The 24,340-nt window shown below is 38.4% G+C and overlaps 1 protein-coding gene across 1 annotated transcript in view; it reads left to right on the top strand.

Annotated features, from left to right (window-relative positions):
• Positions 1–407: 407 nt before the first annotated feature.
• The window catches only part of LOC104373254 (macrophage mannose receptor 1-like), a 64,960-nt gene continuing 41,027 nt past the window's right edge, over positions 408–24,340 (top strand). Inside the window, 7 exon segments of the mRNA XM_086614888.1 lie at positions 408–705; positions 4,501–4,902; positions 6,357–6,530; positions 11,327–11,491; positions 14,547–14,660; positions 17,044–17,190; positions 22,677–22,859. Of these exon segments, the coding sequence (XP_086471014.1) occupies positions 645–705; positions 4,501–4,902; positions 6,357–6,530; positions 11,327–11,491; positions 14,547–14,660; positions 17,044–17,190; positions 22,677–22,859 (1,246 nt within the window). The 5' untranslated portion in view covers positions 408–644.

Here is a 24,340-nt window from a genome sequence, read left to right as displayed (position 1 = left end):
TGCTCCTCCTTTCGACCTTGGAGCCCCGGCCCCGGCCCCCTCCCGCGCTCCGCTCCGCGGCGGTCGCTGGAGCAACCTGCTCGCACGCGTGGGAGGAGTGATGGGGAACGGGGCGGCGTGGCGGGGAAGCAACCCAAATCCCGGCTTTCTCAGGGTGGATCTTTGCTACTTGTGCAATCCTCACTTTCGGGAGAAACCCGGTCGTTTGAGCGGGGGTTTTCTTTGAGACTGGGGTTCCCCTCAGAAAGAGGAGAGGAATGTCCTGCCCCCTCGGCGAGGGTGTGGGTAATTTTCCTGGAAAACAAACCGCTGACCCATATGCAACGCTGACAGGGTTGCAAAGAGGATATAAAAAACCCCAACAACCCTCGTCTCAGCTATCACCACTTTATCACCTGCGAGTGCCTGGAAGGAGGCTCTTCCCTCCGCTGGGAGGGAAAAAAAAAAAAAAATCAGCTTAGGAAAGCAAAGTTTGAACAGCGAATTCCTGTTATTTCAAAGCGCCCCATGTGACAGGATATTTCCTTATCATTTCAAGCTCAGCGCTTTCCCCCGATCCACCAGCCCTTCACAAGCACGGAGGACGTGCCCGGCGGGAAGCCCTCTCCTCGCAGCGGCGGGGCGCCACGGGCGAAGCTGCGGCGATGGATCCGTCCCTGTTCCTGCTTCTCCTCATACTTCTCCCCCGGGTTTTTCCGCTGCTGGGTAAGTGCCCGCAGGGGCTGTGCAGGATGAGAAGTAGCGGGAAAAGAGCGGGGTCTCCGCGGGCACCGAGCCCGACCTGACCTGAGGCTTGGGTAGGGAGTGGGAAGCTGAAAACAACCACGCAGGTGGAAAAGCCCGCGGCCATTTTAACCCCCTCGGTGCTGCCTGAGGAGAGCCTCGATGCGGCCCTCCCTCAGCCGCCCGCCCCAGCTGTCTCCCCTGCCTCACTAGCACCCTGAGGTGCCCGGGGGGCAAAGCTGCCCGAGGAGGCAGTGCTGTGGGTGCCGTGGTGTTGCGAGTGCCAAGCAGGGCTGTCGCTGGCAGTGCCTCAGTTTCCCCGCTGCCTGGGGGCTCAGCCCCCGATGGATTTAACACTGTCCTGCAGCTCTCCCTCAGCTGCCCCCTCGCCAGGGAGGTCTGTGGAAGGGCCTGGTGGTAGGACTCTGCCTTTCCCCCAGACCTCTGGTCTTCAGTGGGCCTGGGGACCTGGTTTTCGCGTGGGGATGTTAAGGTAGCTAAGGTATTGGTATGGAAGAGAGCTGTGAAACAGGAGAAAGCTGTGTTTCTTGGTGAAACCTGGAATTTGATGTGAGAATTACCATGATTTCCAGTTGCACTGCTCTTTTTCAGTGAAAGTTTTGCATCTACCCTTCCTGAAAGTCTCTCAGCATCCTCTGCTCTACAGCTTGAGGTCTACTGAAGCAAAACTTGATCACATTGCCTTGTAACCTTTCTTGCTTTCTGTAATTAGCAGCAATCATTATAGGCCATCTGGTAAGCGAGAGTCTGCATGGAGAAGATTGTCATCCTGCCTGCTTGCTGCCTCATTGCTCCCCTCTCACTTGCGTCTGACTTTTGGTGTGCTGTTCTGGTGCTTTCCATTAGTGTTTAACACTGGTAGTGCTTCACTGGCTTCACGAGTTACTTCTTGATTTACACTTGCATAACCTGCGATAGTTTGCAAATGCTGCAGTGAATCTATTTTTGCATACTGGAAATCTCTACTGTGGAAAAGATACTTGGCCAACGAGATTTTACACTACTTGGCACAATTCTTCAGATACAAGCTGGGGCCAGAGACAGGCAAATAGTCACAGTGTGGTGGGTGATGAAAAATGAAAGCCTGTGAGAAAAATTTTATTAGGATCTACTTGGGACATTTGAGGGAAAAGATACTGGATGAGTTATCATGGTAGGTTGATTCCTGTGCCTGGCATGTTCCTGTGCATTTTAAAGAACCTCTTTCCAGAAGTAAGTTTCAAAATACGGAATACTGTGTTAGAAATTAGAATAATTCAGAGTACCAAGACTGGGGTACTCAAAGATCGTGCTGTGGTGACCTTTAAGTGTACCACTTACAGCGCATCTATAGTGAAGAATGGCACCCTGTTATGGGAGCTCTGTAACAAATGTTGCTACAGAAGAGTGAAACACAGTTAATGGTTATATGAGTAGTTCTGCTCAGCCAATTCTACAGATACGGCTCATCATGTTGACAAGAGCGGTATCAAGTGTTTATGGAGAAGAGTTGGCAGGGCATAGAAAGTGTGCAAATACCTGGCTTGTTTCATATTCCTTTAGAGTGTTTAATAACTCAAATTGAAAGTGTGGTGTGGGAATCCTCTTTGGTGTCCAAGCAGGCAGAACAAACACAGAAATAAAGCTGTAGCCTAGAGCAACACAGGACCTTACTGAAAGTCTGCTGTATGGTCATGGATGAGACAGGAACAACTCTGAGGGGAAGGAAATCCTGCAACTACGGTCTCAGCCACAGTTTCTCATGCATCCTGCTACCTGCTGTTCTGTCCTCCTGTTTTGATGCCAACTTATTTTCAATGCCTGCTTGGCCGTGTTGGCCCTTTAGCTGCTTACCTATATATTATTCCGTGAGAGCCCTGCATGCAATGGGGCCCTTCTATAAGCAGCTGTGTTGTGTTTATACACTGCTAACACTTTGTAAAGGTGCAGTCAGAAAAGCAGAGGACCAAAGATTTGTCTTCCTCCCACCCCCCCATGACCAGACCTCTTTGTTCAGCTTTCTAACCTTGTTTCTGAAGCAAAAACTCTGCACCCTTTTGTGGTACCTTTCTCGTGCACACAATATCCTCTCTTTGACACTGTAAGTTGCATAAAATAAGGAATGTTATTTTAGGCCACAAATACAATTTTAGCAGTTTGAAAGATCGGGCAGTGTTTTCCACACATGTGAAAACATCTGACATCTCTTTTATCCAGAAACTTTAAATAAGATTTCAGGAAAAGGAGAATTGCAAACATTGCATATATCAGTTTACTATAGCATTGTGCAAAACACTAGTAGAAAGGCAGAATAAAAAAGTTATCACCAGTAGTGATAATTATGTGTTTCCTTGTATTGTCTGTGAGTTAAAACAGATTGGCAAAAGACAACCATTTCTTTTTCCAGTGCTCATCAGTTTTACATTACTTCCCAGTGAGCTGGAAGCCAAATGACAGGACAAGGAAACTGAACCATGGATGAGATAAGTCTAGGTCAGCGTTTTCTCTGAGAGAGGGATTATTTGTTCCCAGGTTGTTCTGCAGAAAACTATGATCATTTCCACATTGGAGCCTCAGCAGAGAAGGGAAAATTTTCTGTGGTTAACCTGTTTTGCCCTTAAATACTTATCCATTATAGAATTTGTTTAATTTGGTAATCATATACTGAAATAAATAATGTTTTAATTAGCTTCAATCTCCCAAGTCACAATACTCCCAATTAGTATTTCTCTTTCCTAACTTGTAGCGCAGTTAAAATACAATTTTAAGACCTTATGCATCCTGTTATGTTTTGTGATCCAATATCAGAGAGAATTATGAAGTTACTGTGCTAAAATGTATCTCAAGGGGATCAGAGAGGAGAAATTCTCACTTTGGGCGACTAGCTCAGAAACATTGTACTCCATAGTACATCCCAGTGTAAAAGATGCTAAAAACCATTCTAGCCGTTACAATTTTGAAATGAACCTTGACTGTATGAAAATGCATGCTGTGAAGCACTATTTACTAAGAGGGAGGAAAAACTTAGGGAGCAATGAAAAGCCTCACAGATTTTATGTCATTAAAAGGCATACTTGATGATGGCTAATCCCACTGTTGTCAGGATTTCATTCATAATGGAGAAATGTAAGAAAGGAGGGAAGGAATCACTGATTACTGCAGATGAGTGAAAAATGAATATACTGTTCAAGCCCTGTAAGTAGCTTGTGTATAAAGCTTAAAAAAAATAAATCCTTCTCCTCAGTTAAGACTTTAAGGATTTTAGCAGACCTTGTGGGAACAGAACTTCCCACTGTGAGGAACGGAGCCTGAAGAGCTTAATGGCTGTTGTCATCTCCTCGCACCTGGGAGCCAGGATCAAGGAGTCAGTGCTGTTGGAGTGGTTCAGTGTCAGGATTTGTGGTGCACAGTGTGGGTGCTCCCGTGTTTCTGTAACTCCCATGGGTGCAGCTTGGAATAATATCATGAGTGTGTTTTTTCTCTTCAGTTTAACCCATGCTTTAAAGCTACAGGAGACACCAGATCTGCATCTCTGCTGCCTTGCACTTTTGAGTGTAGATGCTTTCACTGATGCAAAATAGTTGGAATGTTCTCACACCTGAACATGTTGCTTTCTACCGTCACTTTAAGAGGGGTAGGTCACAGGAGACTGCACCTTCTTTTGCTGAACAGATGATGAAATTTTAACCCCAATTGTCCAGATTCATATTTCATTTAGACCGTAGGTAAGATTGCTTCAAACCAAATGATTCCAATGTTTTGTTTATCGTCTTACAGATACTAGCATCTTCTTAATATATAATGAAGATCACAAGCGCTGTGTACTGGCTCTAAGTTCAAATTCAGTGACTACTGCTCCTTGCGTTCAAGAAAATGAATCACAGAAATTCAGGTGGGTCTCAGATCACCAGCTTATGAACATAGCGTTCAAATTGTGCTTGGGAGTGCCTTCGAAGAAAGACTGGGTTCCGATCACTCTGTATCCTTGTGACAAGGCTAGTGAACTTCAGCGATGGGAATGCAGAAATGAGACTCTCTTTGCAATCCAAGGGGAAGATTTGTTTTTCAACTATGGAAACAGACAGGAAAGGAATATTATGCTGTACAAGGGATCTGGTTTGTGGAGTAGGTGGAAAGTCTACGGAACCACAGACGATCTGTGTACTCGAGGCTATGAAGGTAAAGTTCTGTAAATTAATTTCTGTATTTCAAACTCATTTCTATGTGTATCTAATAAAAATATTTAGAAGTGTTGGAGAATTTCCTTCATTTCAATGAATGTGAATTCTGGCAAAATCAGCAATATTAGAGAGTGTGTATTATGTTTTTTGAGGGGTTCATTTTACTTTTTTGTCAAAGTTCTCAGTGTTCTGATAGATAATTAACCATGCATGGTAGTGATTCATTTAGAGAGGGGAAAAAATGTCTATGGTTATTCAGAACATGTATATAACTATTACACAATGCTTAATGGTAGCTTTTACTGTTTACATGTGTACAGAAAGAGGTAGTGTGGGTGTATAATCTGTTGATTATATACGTATTTTTTTCTTGGGGAGCAAATATGAATTATACTGAAAGGATTTAATTAATTCCCGATATCTTCAGTACCAGCGTACTGAAGATCCCTTCCTAAGTCTTTGAAGTGAGTCTGAGTTGGTGCTGAAGTGTTAAACGAAGAAATAAGATAAATAGTTAAATTTGAAAAAGTTATGTATGATACATACATACCTATATATATATATTTATGATAAGTATCTGGGAATACATTCAACTTCCCATTTAGTATCCTTTAGTAAACAGAAACGGGCACAGAGGAAGGTAAGGATGCATTTTCTAGGGTTTACACAAAGGCTGATTACAGTACTAGTCCTTGATCTAGAGCTAGAATAAAAGAATCCCAGCAAAGCAAATTACGTGAAAGGAGGCAGGGGGGAGATGGAGTGATGGCCTGCCATTCCTTCCTCCTTTGTTTTTTAGCAGCTCTGTGAGACAGTGACCTTGGTATGTCACCTCTCTAGCAGAACCTCTCAAGCAGTGTTCCTCTGTATGTCACCCCATCAACGCACGTGCATTACTTACGCACACACAGAAAGCTGATTTTGTTACTTTGATAAGTTTAATTGAGTCAGGTTTCTGATGAAACATGAATTATCTTTAGATGTGAATGGAAATTTTTTGTGAGCACAGTATATTGGAGTCACTCTGTGGTATATGCCTTTCAAGTTTATATGTACATGCTCTTCCCTGTTTAAAATGGTCACCAATTCAGTGGGTTACTGACCCAAGAATCAGCAGTTGTTTGTGTGCTAAAAGAAAATTGTTTAACTGTGTGGATTTTATACTTTTGATTGTTATGAATGTAAAATTTAGCATGGAAATGTACTTGTTTTGGCTCAGTCAGTTCTGGTCAGTGGTCTACTTAAGCAATAAAAATTTGTCTCATAGTGGACATGGGTATCACCTTAGACCTAGAGAGTAAAATTATCAATGTTCCATTTCTAGTACAGTTTGTATACTAAGCTATCAAGCTCTGCTTGATCTTATATGCTGTAATTGGTCATAAATCTGAACTGATATATAGCCCATGTTTATTACTGCTTATACATTTTTAAATTGCTGTTTCTCCTCAGATACCTACACATTGAAAGGAAATGGCAATGGAGCACCTTGCGTATTCCCTTTTAAGTTTGGTGGTAAATGGTATGCTGACTGCACAGATGCTGGCAGATCAGATGGCTGGTTCTGGTGTGGAACCACTTCAGACTTCGATGTTGACAAGTTATATGGATTTTGCCCATTGAAATGTAAGTTTTCTGTGTTCAAGATTCTGCTGTGCTGTTATTCAGTTGCCTGGAAATACTGGTGTCCTTGTCATGTGCTTTACTGTACAAAATGCAGTTTGAAATAGTGCACTTTTATGTCTCCATGCAGCCTGCTATCCTTTTAGGAACTAGTTAAATATGCAAATATAGGGTTTAACATAAAAAAAATTGAACAACTACATCCAGGTGAGAGTGTGTTAATTGTATGCTAGAATCTGTAATTATTTGTATACTGGAATCTGTAATTACACCATTTACTTAAATAGAAAGATAATTAGATGTAACGATGTTACATTAGTATATGCGAAAGGCCGTGTAAAAGTTTGTGCAGCAGAATTGGAAGCTAGAATATAGTTTAGCTGAAAATGAAGACTACTTTGTAGAATGAGTTGCCTTTTAAATGTGAAGGAGCTTACATGAACTTTTTACTAAATCCCAGTATTTCTCAAGTCTGTGGGCTACATTGCAGTTCTGTATTTAAAATCAATGAGTAATATTTATATTCTACATTCCCTGGTTTGAGTATAACTAGAGTTTCAACTGTAGTGTTATGAATATACAGAACTTTATTTAGAAAGGTTGATATTACTTTAAGTAAATTGGAGTAATATGCCTGTACAAATTTGAATTATTTTTAATTTAAATAAAATTTCTCTGAACTTCTTTAACCTGCAAGGTGCTGCTGCTTCTGTCATGCTGAGAGAGGCAGAACTTCTCCCTCCTTTCTTCTTTATTACTATATTTTGCTGTAAATCTCCAGCTGACCTCAGTCAGAGCTAAGGAAAAAACTATGTCTTTCCTTTGGTGTCAAGAAAGCAGTGTGGGTTGATCTTAACTGGTTTCATGATGAAGTATCAGCGTCCTTGTATGATTTCCATGAATGTTGCACTCATTACTTCAGACAAATAAAAAATTTGCATGTTATTTATTTTTCTTGGTTTGTTTTTTTTTTTTTCTTTCTGTGCCAGTATTATTTTCAAGATATTAAAAATATGTTTGGAATATAAATCCCGTTACTACAGTACATACAAGATCACCTTAAGAATGTTACCTGTCTAGCATTCTTTGAGTAAAGCAAATAGAAGGCATCATTAAAGTTTTGTTTGATTCTTTGGCATAATTCAAGGAAATCCATTCAGATTGCTGTGATTGTTTTTGGAAAAAGCTGCTTTATGCTGATTGCCTGCATGTTTCCTTCCTGATTTTTCAGTACTGGCTATAAAATATTCAAGTTTGGGTCATGTATTTTAATGAGAGACAGGCTGGGGTGTCAGAAGTTTTAGTCAGCCATCTAAGCTCATAAACTTCAGCAGCACCTTTAAACATAGAATGTGTAAGTTTCTGTATGTTAAAGTTTATTTAATAAGATTAAATTGTTTGTTGTTTCTTTTGGGGGAGCAAAGGTGCTGATATGGACATATGTGATGCAAACTATTACAGCTCTTCATACTGGGGCATGGACACACTGGGAAATTATAATGATTGAACCAGTTGCTTTTTTTCTTTGTGAGCAAAACCAGCTCAAATGCTTTCCAAAATGAAGAGGGCATAAGACTACTTGTAACAGTTATTGTAGCCAATAGCGGTGTAGAAATTTAACCAGTGGAGGTAACATAATTGTGAGTACCACCCTATATTTGTTGCTTTAAAAAGAGATGCTAATACAGTGACCTTAAAAACTTAAATGCCACAGGAAGACACTGAGCAGTGTTGCTAAATCAGGCAATTTTTAGCAGCCTAGGAAATACTGTTTTTTTACAGATTACACTGTGTCTTTTTCAGCTGTGTGTTGCACTGCAGTGTGAAAAAAGATGTTGGGGAAAAGAACAGATGGCACACGGGAAGACCATTAGGAGAGTAAGTCATGAGGTGTGCCTATAGCTATATTCAAGTAGGCAAAAGTCCATTGAGGCCCCTTTCATGATAGATGAAAGAGCTAGAACTTTTGTGAAGAATTTAGAAAGCCTTACAAGTGATGCATAAAACTTGCAGCTGACTAGGAAGGAAACAAAAAGTGCAGAGAATGAAGAGATATTTAAATAGTCTTAGCCTGGTATGTTATTAATTATTGGGCAAATCTATATTCTTGTATTCATTCACAAATACTGAATTTATTTTTTATGACAGGCTTTTTCCCCACGCTGGTGTTTCAAGATGTTTTAAAGGGTTTTTCATTGTGGTTTTAGGCCTGGTTCAAAATGCCTGGTGAATTGATCAACTAAGTTGCATGGGGTAATTTGTGTTATTTCTTTTGATTTATCTGGAACTTACAACCTGACTTTGGACCGCACAATTTTATCTAGGAAAAAGAAAGATAGGAGCATTTTAAGAAAAGATATCTAAGTGGAGATAGGTGTGTGAAGGAAGTTTAGTACACTTTAGACTTTCTTACTATTGACAGCATTAAATCTTTATATTATAAATTAACATCAACTGTAGTGTCTTTATTGTAAGGTTTCTTCCCTACTGTACGCTCAGAAAGGAAGTGATAGCAGTTATTTTATAGACTGTCTGACAGTTTTTGTTTGCAGTGATTCTATTCATTCAGTTTCCAAGGATATTGGACTGAGACTCCACCTTGTTTTGGGTGGATAACTAAACAAACAAGAACATTTTTATTGTTACTGCTAGTCAAAGGCCAGATTTCAGCTTGCAATTTTGAAATGGAAATCTCTCAAGACTGTTACCAATCTCCTGATTCTTCCATTTCCTAATTCAGGAGGAATACTGTATTTTGCCTTGACAATCATGTTGGCATTTCTTTAATTATAAATGTCATAAACATCTGCATTGGTCAGGATTTTACTCCTTTTCTGTAAGTTTGAACTTGTCTGTCAAGAGCTATACCTGAAATTCAATGCACTTTTGGTCTACTTTGCTTTGAAGACTGAGAACTTTCAAAGTTCTGACTTAACGTGTTGTACTTTGGGGACTTTGGTAGTAACCATAGCGGAAATAGCTAGTTCTCACTAACTTCAGTGTATGCAAAAAATGCATGCTGAATTCATCTGTGTAGGGATAAAGTTCAGCTTTTTAATTCTTTTTCCAGTTATGTACTAAGGACAGGTGTGGTTTAACATTAATTTAGTTTAGATGCTAAAATATATCATTCCAGAAAAGTGATTCATCTTCTGATTTCTCTGGGGATACTAAGCTTTAAACAATAGCACATAGGTTTTCCAGAATCCTGCTCTGTGAAGGTATTAGACCTCCTAGAACTCAAATATCTTAAAAATAATTTTTCCAAGTTTCCATGGACTTCATTTTTATGAAAGACCAAAGTTCTATAGAAGAGCACCATATGCAAGTCAACTATAAATTATGAGACTGGGGGAGCGAGGTGGAAGGTTGGATGAATGCCTGAGTCTCTATTTACCTCTTCCTCGGTAATAATTGTACAAGATTTATAAAACCCTTTCTATCAAGCTAGAGCCAGTTTTCTTTACTGAATTATAGATTTTAATATTTTTGCAATCTCCATTTTATCCCTGGCTTGTGCTTGTGCACAGGAATTTATGATCTTGTACAACATAGTTTGGTGAAGAAACTTTACCTTCTGATTGTCATAAAATATTTTGGACAGAAGATGATTTGTGGATAATGATAGTGGGATGGAAGTTCCCATTTTTAGTCAAATGTTGATATTACAGCAGGTTATGTTCGATTTTTTTTTTTTTTTTTCTAAGGCTAATTTGAAAAGAAGCACTTCATGTTATCTATAGACTATCAGATTTAATATAGGAAAAAGTGGAACTGGTTACTGACCTGCTGACACTTAATATGTATCATCCTTTACCTTGAGTCTTGTTTATTGTACTGTTTTCTGAGCTCTGTGAATTTGGAAAACACCTCCTTCTCAAATTTTTCACAGCTTGCAACTTGAGAAACTCTGACACAGGTTGCAGGAATTTCAGTCTTTTTCCCATTGTCAACAGACATACGATGACCTCTGCTGTATTCTGCTTTTGTCATGCATTTTTCATCTCTTTATGGAGTGATATTTAGCTTAGTGTTGGGGCCTCTTGTGGTTCCATTTTCGGCAGCGCAAGATCACACTGTTGTCTATTGCTTGTTGTGGGGAGTCAATTCAGACAAGCCAGGAAAGGCTGCAATGGTATAAGGAGCGTGGTACCTTCTGGGGCCACTCCTAGTGTTGGGCCCTGCTGGATGACTTTTTCACTGATTTAGCATTGCCTAAAAGTGCCAAGTTTAGATATTCAAGGAGATCACAGTGAGGTCATGTGACAGAGGAGAAAGCATGGTGGTATGAGAGATACATGCGTAAGACAAACCAGGAATTGCAGGAAAGGGTGAGATGGATGCTGATAATGTAAGTTTTGTACTTACACAAAATCTTGCAGTACACAAAATTTGTAAAAAAAGTGTTTGTTTTTTTTTTTTTCTCTCAGAAAAGCAGTCAGCTTGATGTGTGTCTTAGCTAGCATAAGTCTGGAAGTTTTTAGTCTTTTTCTCCACAGTGACAAATCAACTCTGTTAGCATGACTTTAGCCACTCAACTTCTATCTTAAACAGCAGCTTTATTATACCAGAGGTATAACCTCTGACTTTGTTTCATTATTTGTGTACTGTCCAAAACACCTGTCACGATTTAGCTCTGCCCTGGATTTACTGAAACATCAGAGACCCTCAGGACTCCTTTCACATCAGTTCTCTGTTGCAGTGGTTAGGTTTGCATAGTTTTGCTAAGTGATTTATTCTATATTTTTTCTGTCTCCGTCTTCATGATCAATTACAGCATTTTTTTTTTCTCCCTACAGTTAATAGTGTTGATTTGTTGTGGAATACTGATCCTTTAACAAATGTCCAGTACCAGATAAACACTGAGGCAGCTCTGAAGTGGCACCAGGCAAGAAAAAGTTGTCAACAACAGAAGGCAGAGTTATTAAGCATCACAGAGTTGCATGAACAAACATACCTGACAGGTAGGGTAATGTTATCCATCATTTTCTTTAAAAAAAGTGCGTTATTGTTAACAGTGACACTTATATAGCATGTTACATCCTGAAAAGAGATATTTGTTCAATTCTGGTAATTAATAGATTTAAATTGTTATCTTGAATGATTCAGCTGGAAAAATCAAACAGATAGTGATTATTTTACCCTGATTTAATATTGCCAGAAACTTACAGTAACATAAAAAACACAGCAATTAAGTAGGGCAAACAATAAAGAAGGAATGTTAGAATGCAGGAAAAGGCAAAATAGTTTGTAAACCAAGGATACAGATACGAAGATTACATCCTTTTTGTGCTCTACTTGTTGTGTGTACGAGTCAGCATGTTTGGCTTTTCTCTTCAAAGCTGTCATATCATCAGCATGTGCTAAAATATGAATAGAAAGAAAAAGAACTAATAAGCAAAAGGACTTACAAATAACTTGTTTTATTTTCAGTCTCCTTCAATGTTTTTTGAAGTAATTTCCAAACTTCTGCTTTGAGAAAATTCAGTCCTGAATTTGTGCTTGAAAACATTTACGTTCTACAATGAGACAGTCTCCTCTTTATTACCTTCTTAGCCTGAGTACACACGAGTAGCACGAGTAGTCTACTAATGTCTGTGAAGTAGATTAGAAAATATTTTGAATATGTTACATCATATGCTACATGTTGCACTATGTAAGTTCAGAGAATCAGAGAATGGTTTGGATTGGAAGGGTCATTTAAACATCCAGTTCAACCTCCCTGATATGGGCAGGGACATCTTGCACTAGATCAGGTTACTTAAAGCCCTATCTAACCTGACCTTAAAGACTTCTAATGATGGTGGTCCACAACCTCTCTGAGCAACCTGTTCCAGTGTCTCACTTATGTCCAATTTCAATCTACTCTCCTTCATTTTAAAACCATTGCCCCTTGTCCAGACACTCCAGGCCCTGGTAAAAAGTCTCTCTCCATCTTCCTTACAAGCTCCCTTTATATAATGAAAGGCTGTGATAAGATCTCCCTGGAGCCTTCTTTTCTCTAGCCTGAACAACCCCAACTCCCTCAGCCATTCTTCACAGGAGAGGTGTTTCAGCCATCCGATGATTCTTGTGGCCCTCCTCTGGACCTGCTCCAACAGGTCTTTCTTGTACTGGGGACTTGAGAACTGGATGCAGTACTGCAGGTGGGGTTTCACATAAGGACTGGAGGGGAAGAATCACCTCCCTCGACCTGCTGGCGACACTTCTTTTTATGCAGCCCAGGATATGATTGGCTTCCTGGGCTGCGAGCGCACGTTGCTGGCTTATACCCAATTTTTCATCCCCAAGACCTTCTCCGCAGGACTGCTCTCAATCCATTCATCTCCCAGTCCGTACTGATATTGAGAATTGCCCTGACCCAGGTGCAGGACCTTACACTTGGTCTTGTTGAACTTCATGAGGTTCACACGGGCTCATTCCTCAAGCCTGTCAAGGACTCTCTGGATAGCATCCCTTCCCTCCAGCATATCAACTGCACCACTCAGCTTGGTGTTGTCTGCAAACTTGCTGAGGGTGCACTTGATCCCACTGTCTTATGTCCTTGATGAAGACATTTAATGGTATCAGTCCCAATACAGACCCCAGAGGGACACCACTTGTTACTGGTTTCTATTTAGACATCGAGCTGTAACTTTTTGGATGCAGCCATCCAGTCAATTCCTTATCCATATACTAATCCATCCATCAAATCCATGTTTCTCCAATTTGGAGGAATGATAAATGTATTTTTATGTTATGAACAGTCCGTTCTGTCTAAACTTCTGTTTTTAATTTAAGGATTTTGTCAAAACCTGAGTCTTTTTTTATTTTACTCTGTGATGAAATTATTGTTGAAATTAATGCTCAGGGGAACAATCTGGCACTGACATATAGAAGTGAGTTATTAGTAGGTGTGTTTTAATGGCAAACTAGTAGATATTGCTGCCAAATATATGTGAAAACCAGTTTTTCATTCTACAGCTCTCCTGGCAGAACCAGGATTTCCTGTCATGCTCAGTTCTTGATTATCTTAACCACAGCTTGTTTGTGTAGAAGTAGTACTGGAACACATCAATGTGTTGGTGCCAAATCAGGCTCTGTTATGACATTTCAGTCCTTTCCAGTGCTTAACTACCCTTCCTTTTAACCTTGCCATGCTTCAAGTCCTACCCGTAATCATGGTGTCAAAGACAACTAAAATATATAGAGCAGAATTACATACTGGTATGATGCCATCGGTAGAAGCAGTACTAAATAAATATATTTTAATTCAGAAAAATCAACCGTCATTGAACTGGGCTTCCGAGTCTTATACGAAGGGCAGAGATAGACAACTGATGAATTCTCTAGCATTATTAACAGTCATTATTAATCAGGGCCGTAGTTAACCATGATATTTCTAGGTGCTTTTCAGAACTGGTTTTAGAAGCCTGAGTAATCTTTGCCTAAAGAAGTTAAATCAGATCAGTCTGAAAAATGTATGGGATGTGCTGTTAAAAAGATGATGTTTGGAATGATTGCATTTTAACGTAGTTTGATAAAATGCAAACAGTTTTTTTACTTTACAGTATTTTGTAAATGTGAAACTCACATTTGTTAATTTGTTAATTTTATTGGAAGAGAAAATGCACAATAGGAAACTATTCACATTTCATTTTAGAAAACTGATTTTTGGTCTGGTTACCTTTTCTGCAACTTTATCAATTTAATATTTTATAATTCTGGGAAAAAAATATTTGTTTTATAGTTGTGATCATCAGTTTACAAAGAGCATGCAGAAGTGTAATTTCATTTTCTATTCTAATACAATTCTCCACACCTAAAATTGTGAAAACTCTAAAACCGAAGTGACTCATGTAAAATGACATGTTGTGCAGGTTTAGCACAGTCACCTTAACTAAAAGGTTACAAGTTGTTAGAACTTGTACTGGGAAAAGGAGAAACAGATGGTTTAGCTAGGATTCAGCTCTCTAATGTTAAACAAGTCTTTGCTCTTTCTGTGCACTTCCAGTATGTGTCTCTGTCTCTGTTACCCAGGTTTGACTGGCAGTCTGAGTTCTGCTCTCTGGTTTGGTCTTAACAGTTTGAACTTCAACAGTGGATGGCAATGGGTTGGTGGTGCTCCTTTTCGGTACTTAAATTGGGTTCCAGGTAAGGTGAAATATGTTGCTACTCAGTTTAAAAGGCAAAAATTTGGTCACCGTGAAACGCATTTCTTTTCTAGTACTCTATTCTCCTGCAATTATTGAGCTTTTTTTGATATTGAAAGATTGTGACTGTGGCTATAAACACTGTGAGTAATGGACGTTATGCTAAGGATACACACTGGGCTTAATTTATTATTCAGGATGGAAATAGTAGCCTTAAAATCCAGAGGAAAGTTTTAAGTCATCTGTTTACATTTCATTTCTATATCTTCTTAGTTTACTTTATTTCTAGATGAATATAGAATAAATAAATCTGATGCTATAGGTGTCTGCATTTGTGAGATTAGATTGGTCAGTGTAAGTTTGGTTGCTTGTTTATTTTTTAAATTCCTTTCCAGTTTGTTTTGGTTATTTGCTTAAAGATTAGACACTCTTTTTTGTTTGGAATTAACCTACCCATGGTAGTAACCCATAGAGAACTGAACATGTTAGCCTAGTCTGCTTTGAAGCGAACCCAGCTACTTCACCACTGCATTGGCAACGTTGAACTCCAGTGCCATTATTAAAAAGCTAGTCTCCCGTGCCATCTGTACACATGGTGAAGAAGAGGTGTTATTCCAGTTTATTATTCAGAGTGCCTGTGTGAAGGTGGCTTTTTGCAGGACCCTTGTTCCTTTGCACTGGCTATTCGGGAAGCCTTTGGAAACTAATTTAAAGTAGATGTCTGGAGTTATGCAGTGTAAATTATTCTTCTTTGTTTTCATTGAGCATGTCACATGTATTTAATCTGCAGTAACTATAAACGCACACTCCATCGTATCACACAGTGGCTTCCTTGTGTAGATAAGACCAAAAGCAGGTTTTAGGTGGACAAACATCTTGAGTAGGTAAGCTTTGAAGAGTGAATTGAACTACTTTATAAATAGCTCTCCAATGGAGTGGGGACACAAGGCAAACAGAGGGGCTGAATTGCAAGCTGCTGTGAGGGTATTTATAGGTCTGTTGTCCAAGTGTGCTGATGGTGACCTGGATGTAACGAAGACTGGAGGAAAACTGACTGTGATGTGGAGTCAAAACAGCAAGGGGAGCTGTTCATGGTTGTCAAAACTGCAGACAAGTCTCAGTTGTCCTGTAAAGAATTAGATGAGTTTTAGTGTAACTAAAATGGGCTCCACTTGTCATTGATTCCTCATGTTCCTTGATTTCATTCAAAGATAATGCTCTTAAGTCCTTGTAACCCATTTTATTTTTTTTTTTGCTATCTCCTTCATTACTTTACTTTGGTCAGCCCACCTCTATCTCATCTCAGTTATCCTGGATGTTCAAGAGCTGACTGTTCTTCCACTAGTGTGTTTTAAAAGGATTTGTGGAACCTTCATATTCTTCCATCTCACTAGCCCTAAATAATAACAGAAAAACATGGGAATGAAGTTATCAACATTTAGACTAAAACTATGCTGGTTAGGCATTTGAGAGAGCTAACTGCCAACCGCTGAACTTTTTTTTGTACATTAAAACAATTTAAAGTTGTATTTTTGAAGTAAGCATTAACTCCTTTTCCTATGGGAAGAAGATATAACATGACTGCAAATAGAAGACTAATTGTAATCTAATGAAATCATAATGATATAAGAAAATTTTCAGTGAACACTCTTGCACACTAAAAACTATTGTTTTGCTGTGTTTATTGCTGAGCAGTACTGACGCTTGCTTGTTATGTAGTATAGTGGCATGTATTCAGAAATGAAAGAAAATCTGTGTTGAGTTGGATCAGATCAGATTAGACCAGATCTTGAAAAGTTCGTCCAGTTTATTGCGGAAATGTGTTCTGTTCTGCAGGTTCTACTTTTCTTCTAGATGTTTCTGTTAGTGCTAACACTAATCTTCAACTGAAAATATCCAAATATCCTGCTATTGTCATACTGTTTAGACAAGTGGTCAAAAAGTTCACATTAGCAAAAGAATGACTTATTATTTTTCTGTCATTACTGTTATACTAAGCACAGAATTTAACTAGCTTACTGAACAGTGTATTCAACTAAAGATTGTCCTTCGGAGTTCATACATTCTTTGTTTAGCAATGGAAAAACCCAAACAAAATAATACATGCACTGAAATACCTTCTATCAAGACTTTGAACCTGTGAAGATGGAGTTAAATTGAGACCTGGATAAATATCTCAACTTGTGGTTGCTGTGAAAAAATATTTTGTAAGGGAATGAACTGCCCTCTTTGGTCTAAAGGACTGTTGAGAATCGTAAATTTCTATATGTTAATGTGTCTTGTAATTAAAGCATGGAATAGATTAGAATGTAAGAGTGATTGGGAAGGTAACCATGATGTGCTTATACTTTGTTGTGGTTTTTTTTTGTTTGTTTTTTTTAAAGGACATCCTTCTCCAGAACCTGGAAAAATCTGTGCAGCATTAAATCCTGGCAAAGGTGCTAAGTGGGAGAATCGGGAATGTGATCAGAAGCTTGGCTATATTTGTAAACGAGGAAACGCTACTTTAGAATCTTTCATTATTCCTACAGGTATGTTTGATAACAAACCCTCAACAAATTGTTAATGACCAGTGTTTTTTATCTGTAATTCATTAGAACTTGTTATTGCGCATGGTGAAACAAAGCAAAGGTCTCTGCAGACTGTGGCTTGACCAACATTCCGTATAGAAATAGACAGTGTGTACTTCCTTTTCGTTTGGCCTCCCTACTTCCTGTGCAGTAATCTTTCTTCAGTAGCTTTGAGTTCTAAATTGTGGAAATGTTGGAGTTCTCTTTTCCAAAAACAAGCAGAACTGTCAGATTTTGTTCATAAAATAAAAAGAGAAATAATATAATGTTTAAAAAAATGTTTTGGTTATCTAAAGCCCCATGTTCTCAGTGAAACTAACCTATTTTTTCTTACTGTCATTTTTGCTACTTAGGAAGTAGGGTAAGTTTGACAGTACAAATTGGTAATAGCCTAGAGGAATTTTTAAAAATTCTTTTGAGAAAGTTAAATATTTTTTTATATATCTATCTATTTTATAAATAGATATACATTTGTATATCGATATAGAGATTATTTCTTTATATATATATAAAACCTATTTAACTTATTTTTGAAATTATTTAAATTATATATAGAGAGACACTTTTTCAGAAGAAGTGTAATTCTGGCATTTGCCTAATTACATAGGAAAGACAACACAAGGATAAGTTCTCATAGCTTTTTTTAGATCTGTTTCTTTATTCTCGGTGTAATATAATTGACCTTGTAACTCATTCCTTTATTTCATTACTCCTTCTTTCTGTTCTTTCCTAGTTTCTTTCTCTTTCTGGGACATACAGGCATCTCCTAAATCCACTGACATTATATTCTATAGGTTTTAGAAGCAGAAAGTTAAACCATTACTGGATTTTCAGTTCATTTTTAACATGCAATATTAGCAAAGTGGATCTTTTGGAAACTCAGTGGTTGACATTTTGCTTAAAAACCATGGGTTTTAATGTTTTTTCTGCTTTTGCCAATATATAACCAGTCTAGTCAAAAACATTTAGGGCAGAGACTTCTGCTTATTTGTTTTGCTTTATTACTAAGAGAAAAAAAAACAAACACGAGAACGAGCTAGTGTCTCAATTAATTATATATTGAAATAGATATTTAATACTTAAATTAATACTTCAGTATTGAAATCAAGCATATTTTTTGCCTTAGCTGAGAAAGACTTTAGTGTATATTTTAATTTTTTCCTAAATTAATATGTAAAGATTTATTAGTATTTATATACAGCTGATAAGCAGATAGTTTAATTTATATAGATTGTTTTAGATTGTTCCATTGGCTACTGCTCAGCTTTTCAGGTTTCATATGTCAGTTCTTAAAAACTGAAGCCTCGAAATATCCTATCGATTCAGTACTGGCTGCTATCTTATTTAGATTTAATTTCAGTGTAGTGGTGTCTAATGGCCATTTCTTTCTTATGCATTGGGGTTTTGATTCTTCTCCCCTCCAGTTTACCAGTAATTTGGAGGAAGAACAGAAATGAGACGAAAGTTTTCAATTGTACAAAAATTGCTGATTAAACACAGTGACAGATTAACCAGAGATTGGCAGTGATTCACTTCATAAAATATTTTCCAAAATGTCCCGTGGGAGGAAGTCATAAAAGGGATAAGTATGCGATCATGCAAGGTGTTAAGTGCCCTCAGCTTCTAATGATGTAAAGGAAAACTCGTGGCAGATGATGTTTTCCTGTCTAGGGCTCCTGAGTCAAGAAATAAATTAATCATAAATTCATACATGCACTTAGTTGTGCACCTACCATCAAACACACAGGCAATCCTTTCAAATTTTAACCCTAGAAGTTACAATTGAGTCTGACAAGGCGCTATGTGACGACTTGGGACAGAAGAACACGTTACGACAGAATATAATCATATTTGTGTCCAAAACAAAGTAGAGAAAAATCTTTACAGAATATTTATTTTTGTTGAAGATTAAGATTTTCACAAAGCCAACAGCTGTGCAGGGTTTTTTGTAGCAGAAGTGTTTTTTCCAGCAGTTGACCACATCGTTGTATAAATATGTGACGTAGAATCTTAGGGCTTCAAAGCATTTACCCTGTAAGACAACAAAGTCAATTAATAGGACCCTGTTCATTTCACCTGCAAAATTTGCTATTTTTAAAACTTATTTTTCTAATGAAAGGCTGTCTGTCTACCATCAAGTGACTGCCAAAACAGAGTTCATCCCAATTCAAAAATTTGTTTTCAAATATATCATAAAACATTCGATAAGAGGAAACAAATGCTCTTAGTGTCACTGTTGTAACTGCTGTGTGAGCTCTCTTTTATCAGACCATGGGGGACGAGTGTGAGAGTGAGAAATTTGAATGCTTGAATCATGAGACACACTTCAGCGAGTGCTTTCACCCTTTTAGACACCCAAGTCAATCGCTGTGAGGTCTTCAGACTTCAGGAAGCCCAGCTTATACTTATACAGAAGCATTTGTTCTCTATTTGAGGAATAACCATTTTGTGCCTACAAACTTCATTTTTGTCTCTGGATCTATTCCACAGTAAATTAATCAGCTTGACATTTGGGATAACGTTTTTTTACACATTAATGTGATTTCCTTTGTTACATCTTCTTTGTTGTAACTTGCATTGCTTCTTTTGCTTAAGTCAAATGAAGTTCAGGGACAAGTGCTTGTTTCCATTAGGATGGAAAATAGATTGTATGACTTTGTGTTGTCATGTATTTTCTTCAAAAGGAGAATAGGGAAGCACGGAGTTTATTTTTTGCCGAGTACTGGAAATGAAGAACTGAAGACTTTCTGTGAAGTCCTCAGCTATGTCATTTGATAAGATTTGCACCAAAGAAACTAGACTGTCAACTGCTTTTCTTTTTTTTTTTTTGGCCTGCAACAAATTCTCTAGTTTTACTGGATTTACAAGCAAAAAAGCCTCCCACTCTGTCATAGCTGCTTTAGTGTTTACAGTAACAGTCTCAAAGTCTCCTCTGGTCTGAAAAAGAGACTCTCACAGACTCACTGAGGAATAAATACCTTTGTGGTCTCTGTAGCCATGTCTGAACTGCTGATGTCTGTTCTATTCAGTGTTTACAGTTTGCAGAAGGGTGCATGAAGTGTGTTGGAGGTATATATAAGCCTAGATTTTTTTTCAAGGCAATTTTCTGACTATTACAGCAAAACACTATAAAATGTGTATGTTTAGAGCTGAGACCAGACATAGGAAAAATTAAGCAGCTGTCTGAAGCATCTGACTAACCTCTATAACATATAGCATTTACTACCTCTGTCCTCTCTCGTTTCTCCCAACATGACCACGTACATTCAGTTTGTTCTTCCCGGGTTCCCCTACTCTCTGTTCCAGTTCTTCCTCTCAGGATTGACAGGGGTCTGACCAAGTGCTGAGCCCCTTGTCCTGGGATGTGTCATGAATCCACATTCAGGATCCTGCCAGCTATGCCAAATTGTCATGAATGGGTGATTTAGGTCACTTAAAGATTTACCATCAAAGGTATTAGCAGAAGTGCCTTTAATATGATGTTGTAAAAGTGCGACTTAAAAGAGTTCTATGGCAAGGTTCACTGTATTAATTACTGCATGGAAGAAGCACAGAAAGGAAAATTGAGTTAGACTAGAGTTAGACCAATTCACAGAGAGACCAGAAACATAAAGGGTAAGGAAGACCCTCCCATTGAGTCACGAGGTTCAGATTGGACCCCCTTGCTTTCTAAACTCCTTCTCAGAGAGGAGTCTAGGTATGGCTGGATCCAGACTTTGTCAACGGTTTATGTCTAAAGGTTTATATACGCGAGGTTTATAATGTTTCATTAGCATCAATTCAGCAGCATGCAATCAAAGCTACCGAGGCAAAATCAGTTACCATACTACTAAGGTTATGTGTGATGTCAGTTGTTAACAAAAGATTTACCGTTGGTTAAAGGTCTCTCTGCCTTGAGAAGCAACCTTGAGAGTTGTCCCAGCTCAAGAGGAAATCACTGCCATGCAGCCACACCACCTACCAGAGAGAGCTCAAAGAAGGATTAGGCTTAGGCTGTTGTATTTTTAGGATAAAGTGGTTGACTCATTGTCTAATTACATGTGATGGAAAAGGTATGCATGAGAGTCCTCTACCCACAGCTTGCTTTGTTCCTTGATGAACGACTCTTGGAAAAGCCACCTGCTAATCATGTGTTAATCGCATGATTAGTGTTACAAGCCCATCTGCACTGATGCTCAGTGTGTCATTCTGCTCCTTTGTGGGTTTTCAGAGAACAGAGTGAAACGAGAGGAGTTCATGGCCTGGCTATGGCTCAGACCTTTACCTCTTCCAGAGCCTCACCGAACCACTGCCAGCCTGCTCAAGGAGTTGAGCGCACCTGCCACAGGATGATAAAGTTCAGTTTTACTTAAACTTTGTGAGAACATGCTAGCAATTTTTTGAGGCAGGTCTGCAAATAACAGACTATGTTTGTAGCTGTACTAGAAATCTGTATTGTGACACCAAGTATCTACTAATAATCATCATATTCCAGTTGAAACAGGATATGTGTTTGCAACCTGATCCTGACTGGTCATGACTTTGGAAGCCTATTTAAATATTTCCATGGAATATACCCCGCTGTCATACACAAAGACATTCCTTCTCCTTCCCTGGCATACGCAAGATTTTTTTGCCAACAGAATTTCTGCAAATTTTCTATCCTTGTTCTACTTGCTATATTGGTGTTTGCTAAACCCATCTGCTATTATAAATAAAGTGCTGCAAGAATTATAATGTTTGTACAACAGCAATATTCTTTTTATTATATGTTCAGGTGGCGCTCCTCCCGAGGCTGAATTGTTTGCTGAACAGCAATGTGGTTGTTGGCAGTAGTCTGCTGCTGGTCTGTTGAACTTTTAAAAGCAAGTTTTAAGCATAAATCATTTACTGATGATGTATCATTTTCTCAATGGAGCTTTTAGAAAGGATTCCTAAAAGCAGTATTCTTATGTGAGTTCTCTTGTGATCCTGTAGAACCAGTTATTTTTTTCTTTCTTAGTCTAGCAAATGGGGCTAATACATAAAATGCCTAAGGTTTGGAGAAAAAAATGAATCTTATGTTTTGTAAGTCCAGATTCTTAACATATAGTTATACAGCATGGAGGAGGAAGAGAAATGCTGACGTGAGTGTAGAAAAATGATAACGCACAGCTCTGCAGACCTTACCTTTTAATACATATATATGCATATAAGTCAAAACTGTGGTTTATGGTAATTTTTGATTTTATCTTTTCACAAGTTGCAAGCACTTGTTTGCAACTGTAGTGTTCTGGAAAAAAAAATCTGGAAGTTTCAGCTTCTAATCATACATGCAGATTATTACCCCTGCACATATTTTTCCGCTCTGCTGTTCTTCGTGAAGAAAATATACAATTAAATTGTTTGTTAAATCTTTCCTTATATGATTTTCACTCTTTAGTTAAGAACAGAATTCTGAAACTCTTCATGGTCATTTTTCTTTTCAGAGACTAATGTGCCAATTAGATGTCCTGATCAATGGACATCATATGCTGGTCACTGTTACATAATTCACAGGGACCCCAAAATATGGAAAGATGCTGTAACATCTTGCAGAAAAGAGGATGGAGATCTGGCAAGCATCCATAATGTTGAAGAGTACAGCTTTGTTATTTCTCAGCTTGGGTACCGTGAGTAATTTTTTACAGTAACATGTATATTTATACTAAGGAAATAAGGAGTTTTGATATGTTGTACCTATTAATAAAAGGAGGAGACTGCTTAAAAAAAAATATTGTCCAGATCACAAGATGCAGAATGAGTTAAAATTTAAATTTTAAAAAGCTTTGGAAGAAAAAAAATCACAACAAGAGCACAAAAAACAAACCAACTGTACTGCCACAGAAAGCTGCGGTCAATGTTGTGAATTGCATCAACCTCAGACTCCTATTTTATTAGGGTCTGCTTAGACCTCCCTTTTACAGATTAAAATGATTTTCAATCTTTTCAGAAACTGGAAAGATTTTTACTATTGGCCTGCAAAGACAGATGAGAGGAAACAAAGTCTGTTGGTCAAAGACAGTTAGGTAAGATCTGGATCCTGTTATCAGAACTGCCGTGTCCTTATTTTTCAAATCATACTGCTTGTGTTTCGTCTGAAAGAGAAAGAGGAAGCTATTTGTCTCAGTATGGAGATTCAGATGTGCCCTAAATTAAGTATGGTACTTAGGTGCTATGTTTCTCAGCATACACTTGGGTTGTTGCAAGGCAAGTTAGGCTACAGATGCTGTGTGTTCATTAGGGCAGGTGCAACCATGCTGATGCTGAGGCAATTTTGTGGTTGCTGTTGCTTTACATGGACCAAATTTTGCATGTAGGATCAATTACTGCTTATTGATGGCAGGAGAGTATTCACGCTTATGTATTCTTCTTTGCAGAAGATACTATGTGTGCTTTTAGTGGCAGCTAAATGTGAGCTAGTTTATCCTTCACTGAAAGTGCAGTAAGCTGCCTTGGGCGGCAGCGTAACAGCAATATTGGAGTGGCAATCATAAAATAACTGATATGCTTTAGTTTTGTATCCTAGCCAACTCCATGGCAACTTGTGCTTGTCCTCACTTTCCTCAAAGAGTGATTTGTTATTCTTTCATGAACAAGAAGAAACTTTTGCTCTTTCAAAGGAGACTGTCAGGAAAGGTGAGACTTCTTGATGAGACATTAGGACATCTGAAAGAAGTTGGGCTCTAAAGGAAATTAGATGTATTTTTCACCTTACTCCTTGGAAATAGATTATTTCATAGTTTAATGCCTTCTCCAAAGAGCTTAGTTTAATGCCTTCTCCAAAGAGCTTTCCTGGACTGACTGCACTGCACTGTTTTTGTAAAACTGAATGTTTCTGAAAGGCAAATAGTCCTGAAGGAAACCAGGCTTCTCACGTATGGCATGCTCACAGCAACAGGCTATTTTGAAAGCATTCTTTTCAGAGAAGTAAACTGGAACTGCTAAAGAAGCCTTTTAAGGCAGTTTGACAGTATCAGATTACCCTCGTTCACCACTGAAATGAGAACACCATGTATTGCAGTGTCTAGAAATCTTGTCTGCATCACAACTCTGCTGCCTTAAGTGCTGCACAGAAAGATCAGAAGTTTATCTTTGTGCCAAACAATTTACA

This window comes from Tauraco erythrolophus, chromosome 7 (genome assembly GCF_009769465.1).
Source record: "Tauraco erythrolophus isolate bTauEry1 chromosome 7, bTauEry1.pri, whole genome shotgun sequence".
Taxonomy (NCBI): domain Eukaryota; kingdom Metazoa; phylum Chordata; class Aves; order Musophagiformes; family Musophagidae; genus Tauraco; species Tauraco erythrolophus.
Note: the sequence above shows the minus strand (reverse complement) of the source record. Positions and strands in the feature narration are given on the sequence as shown.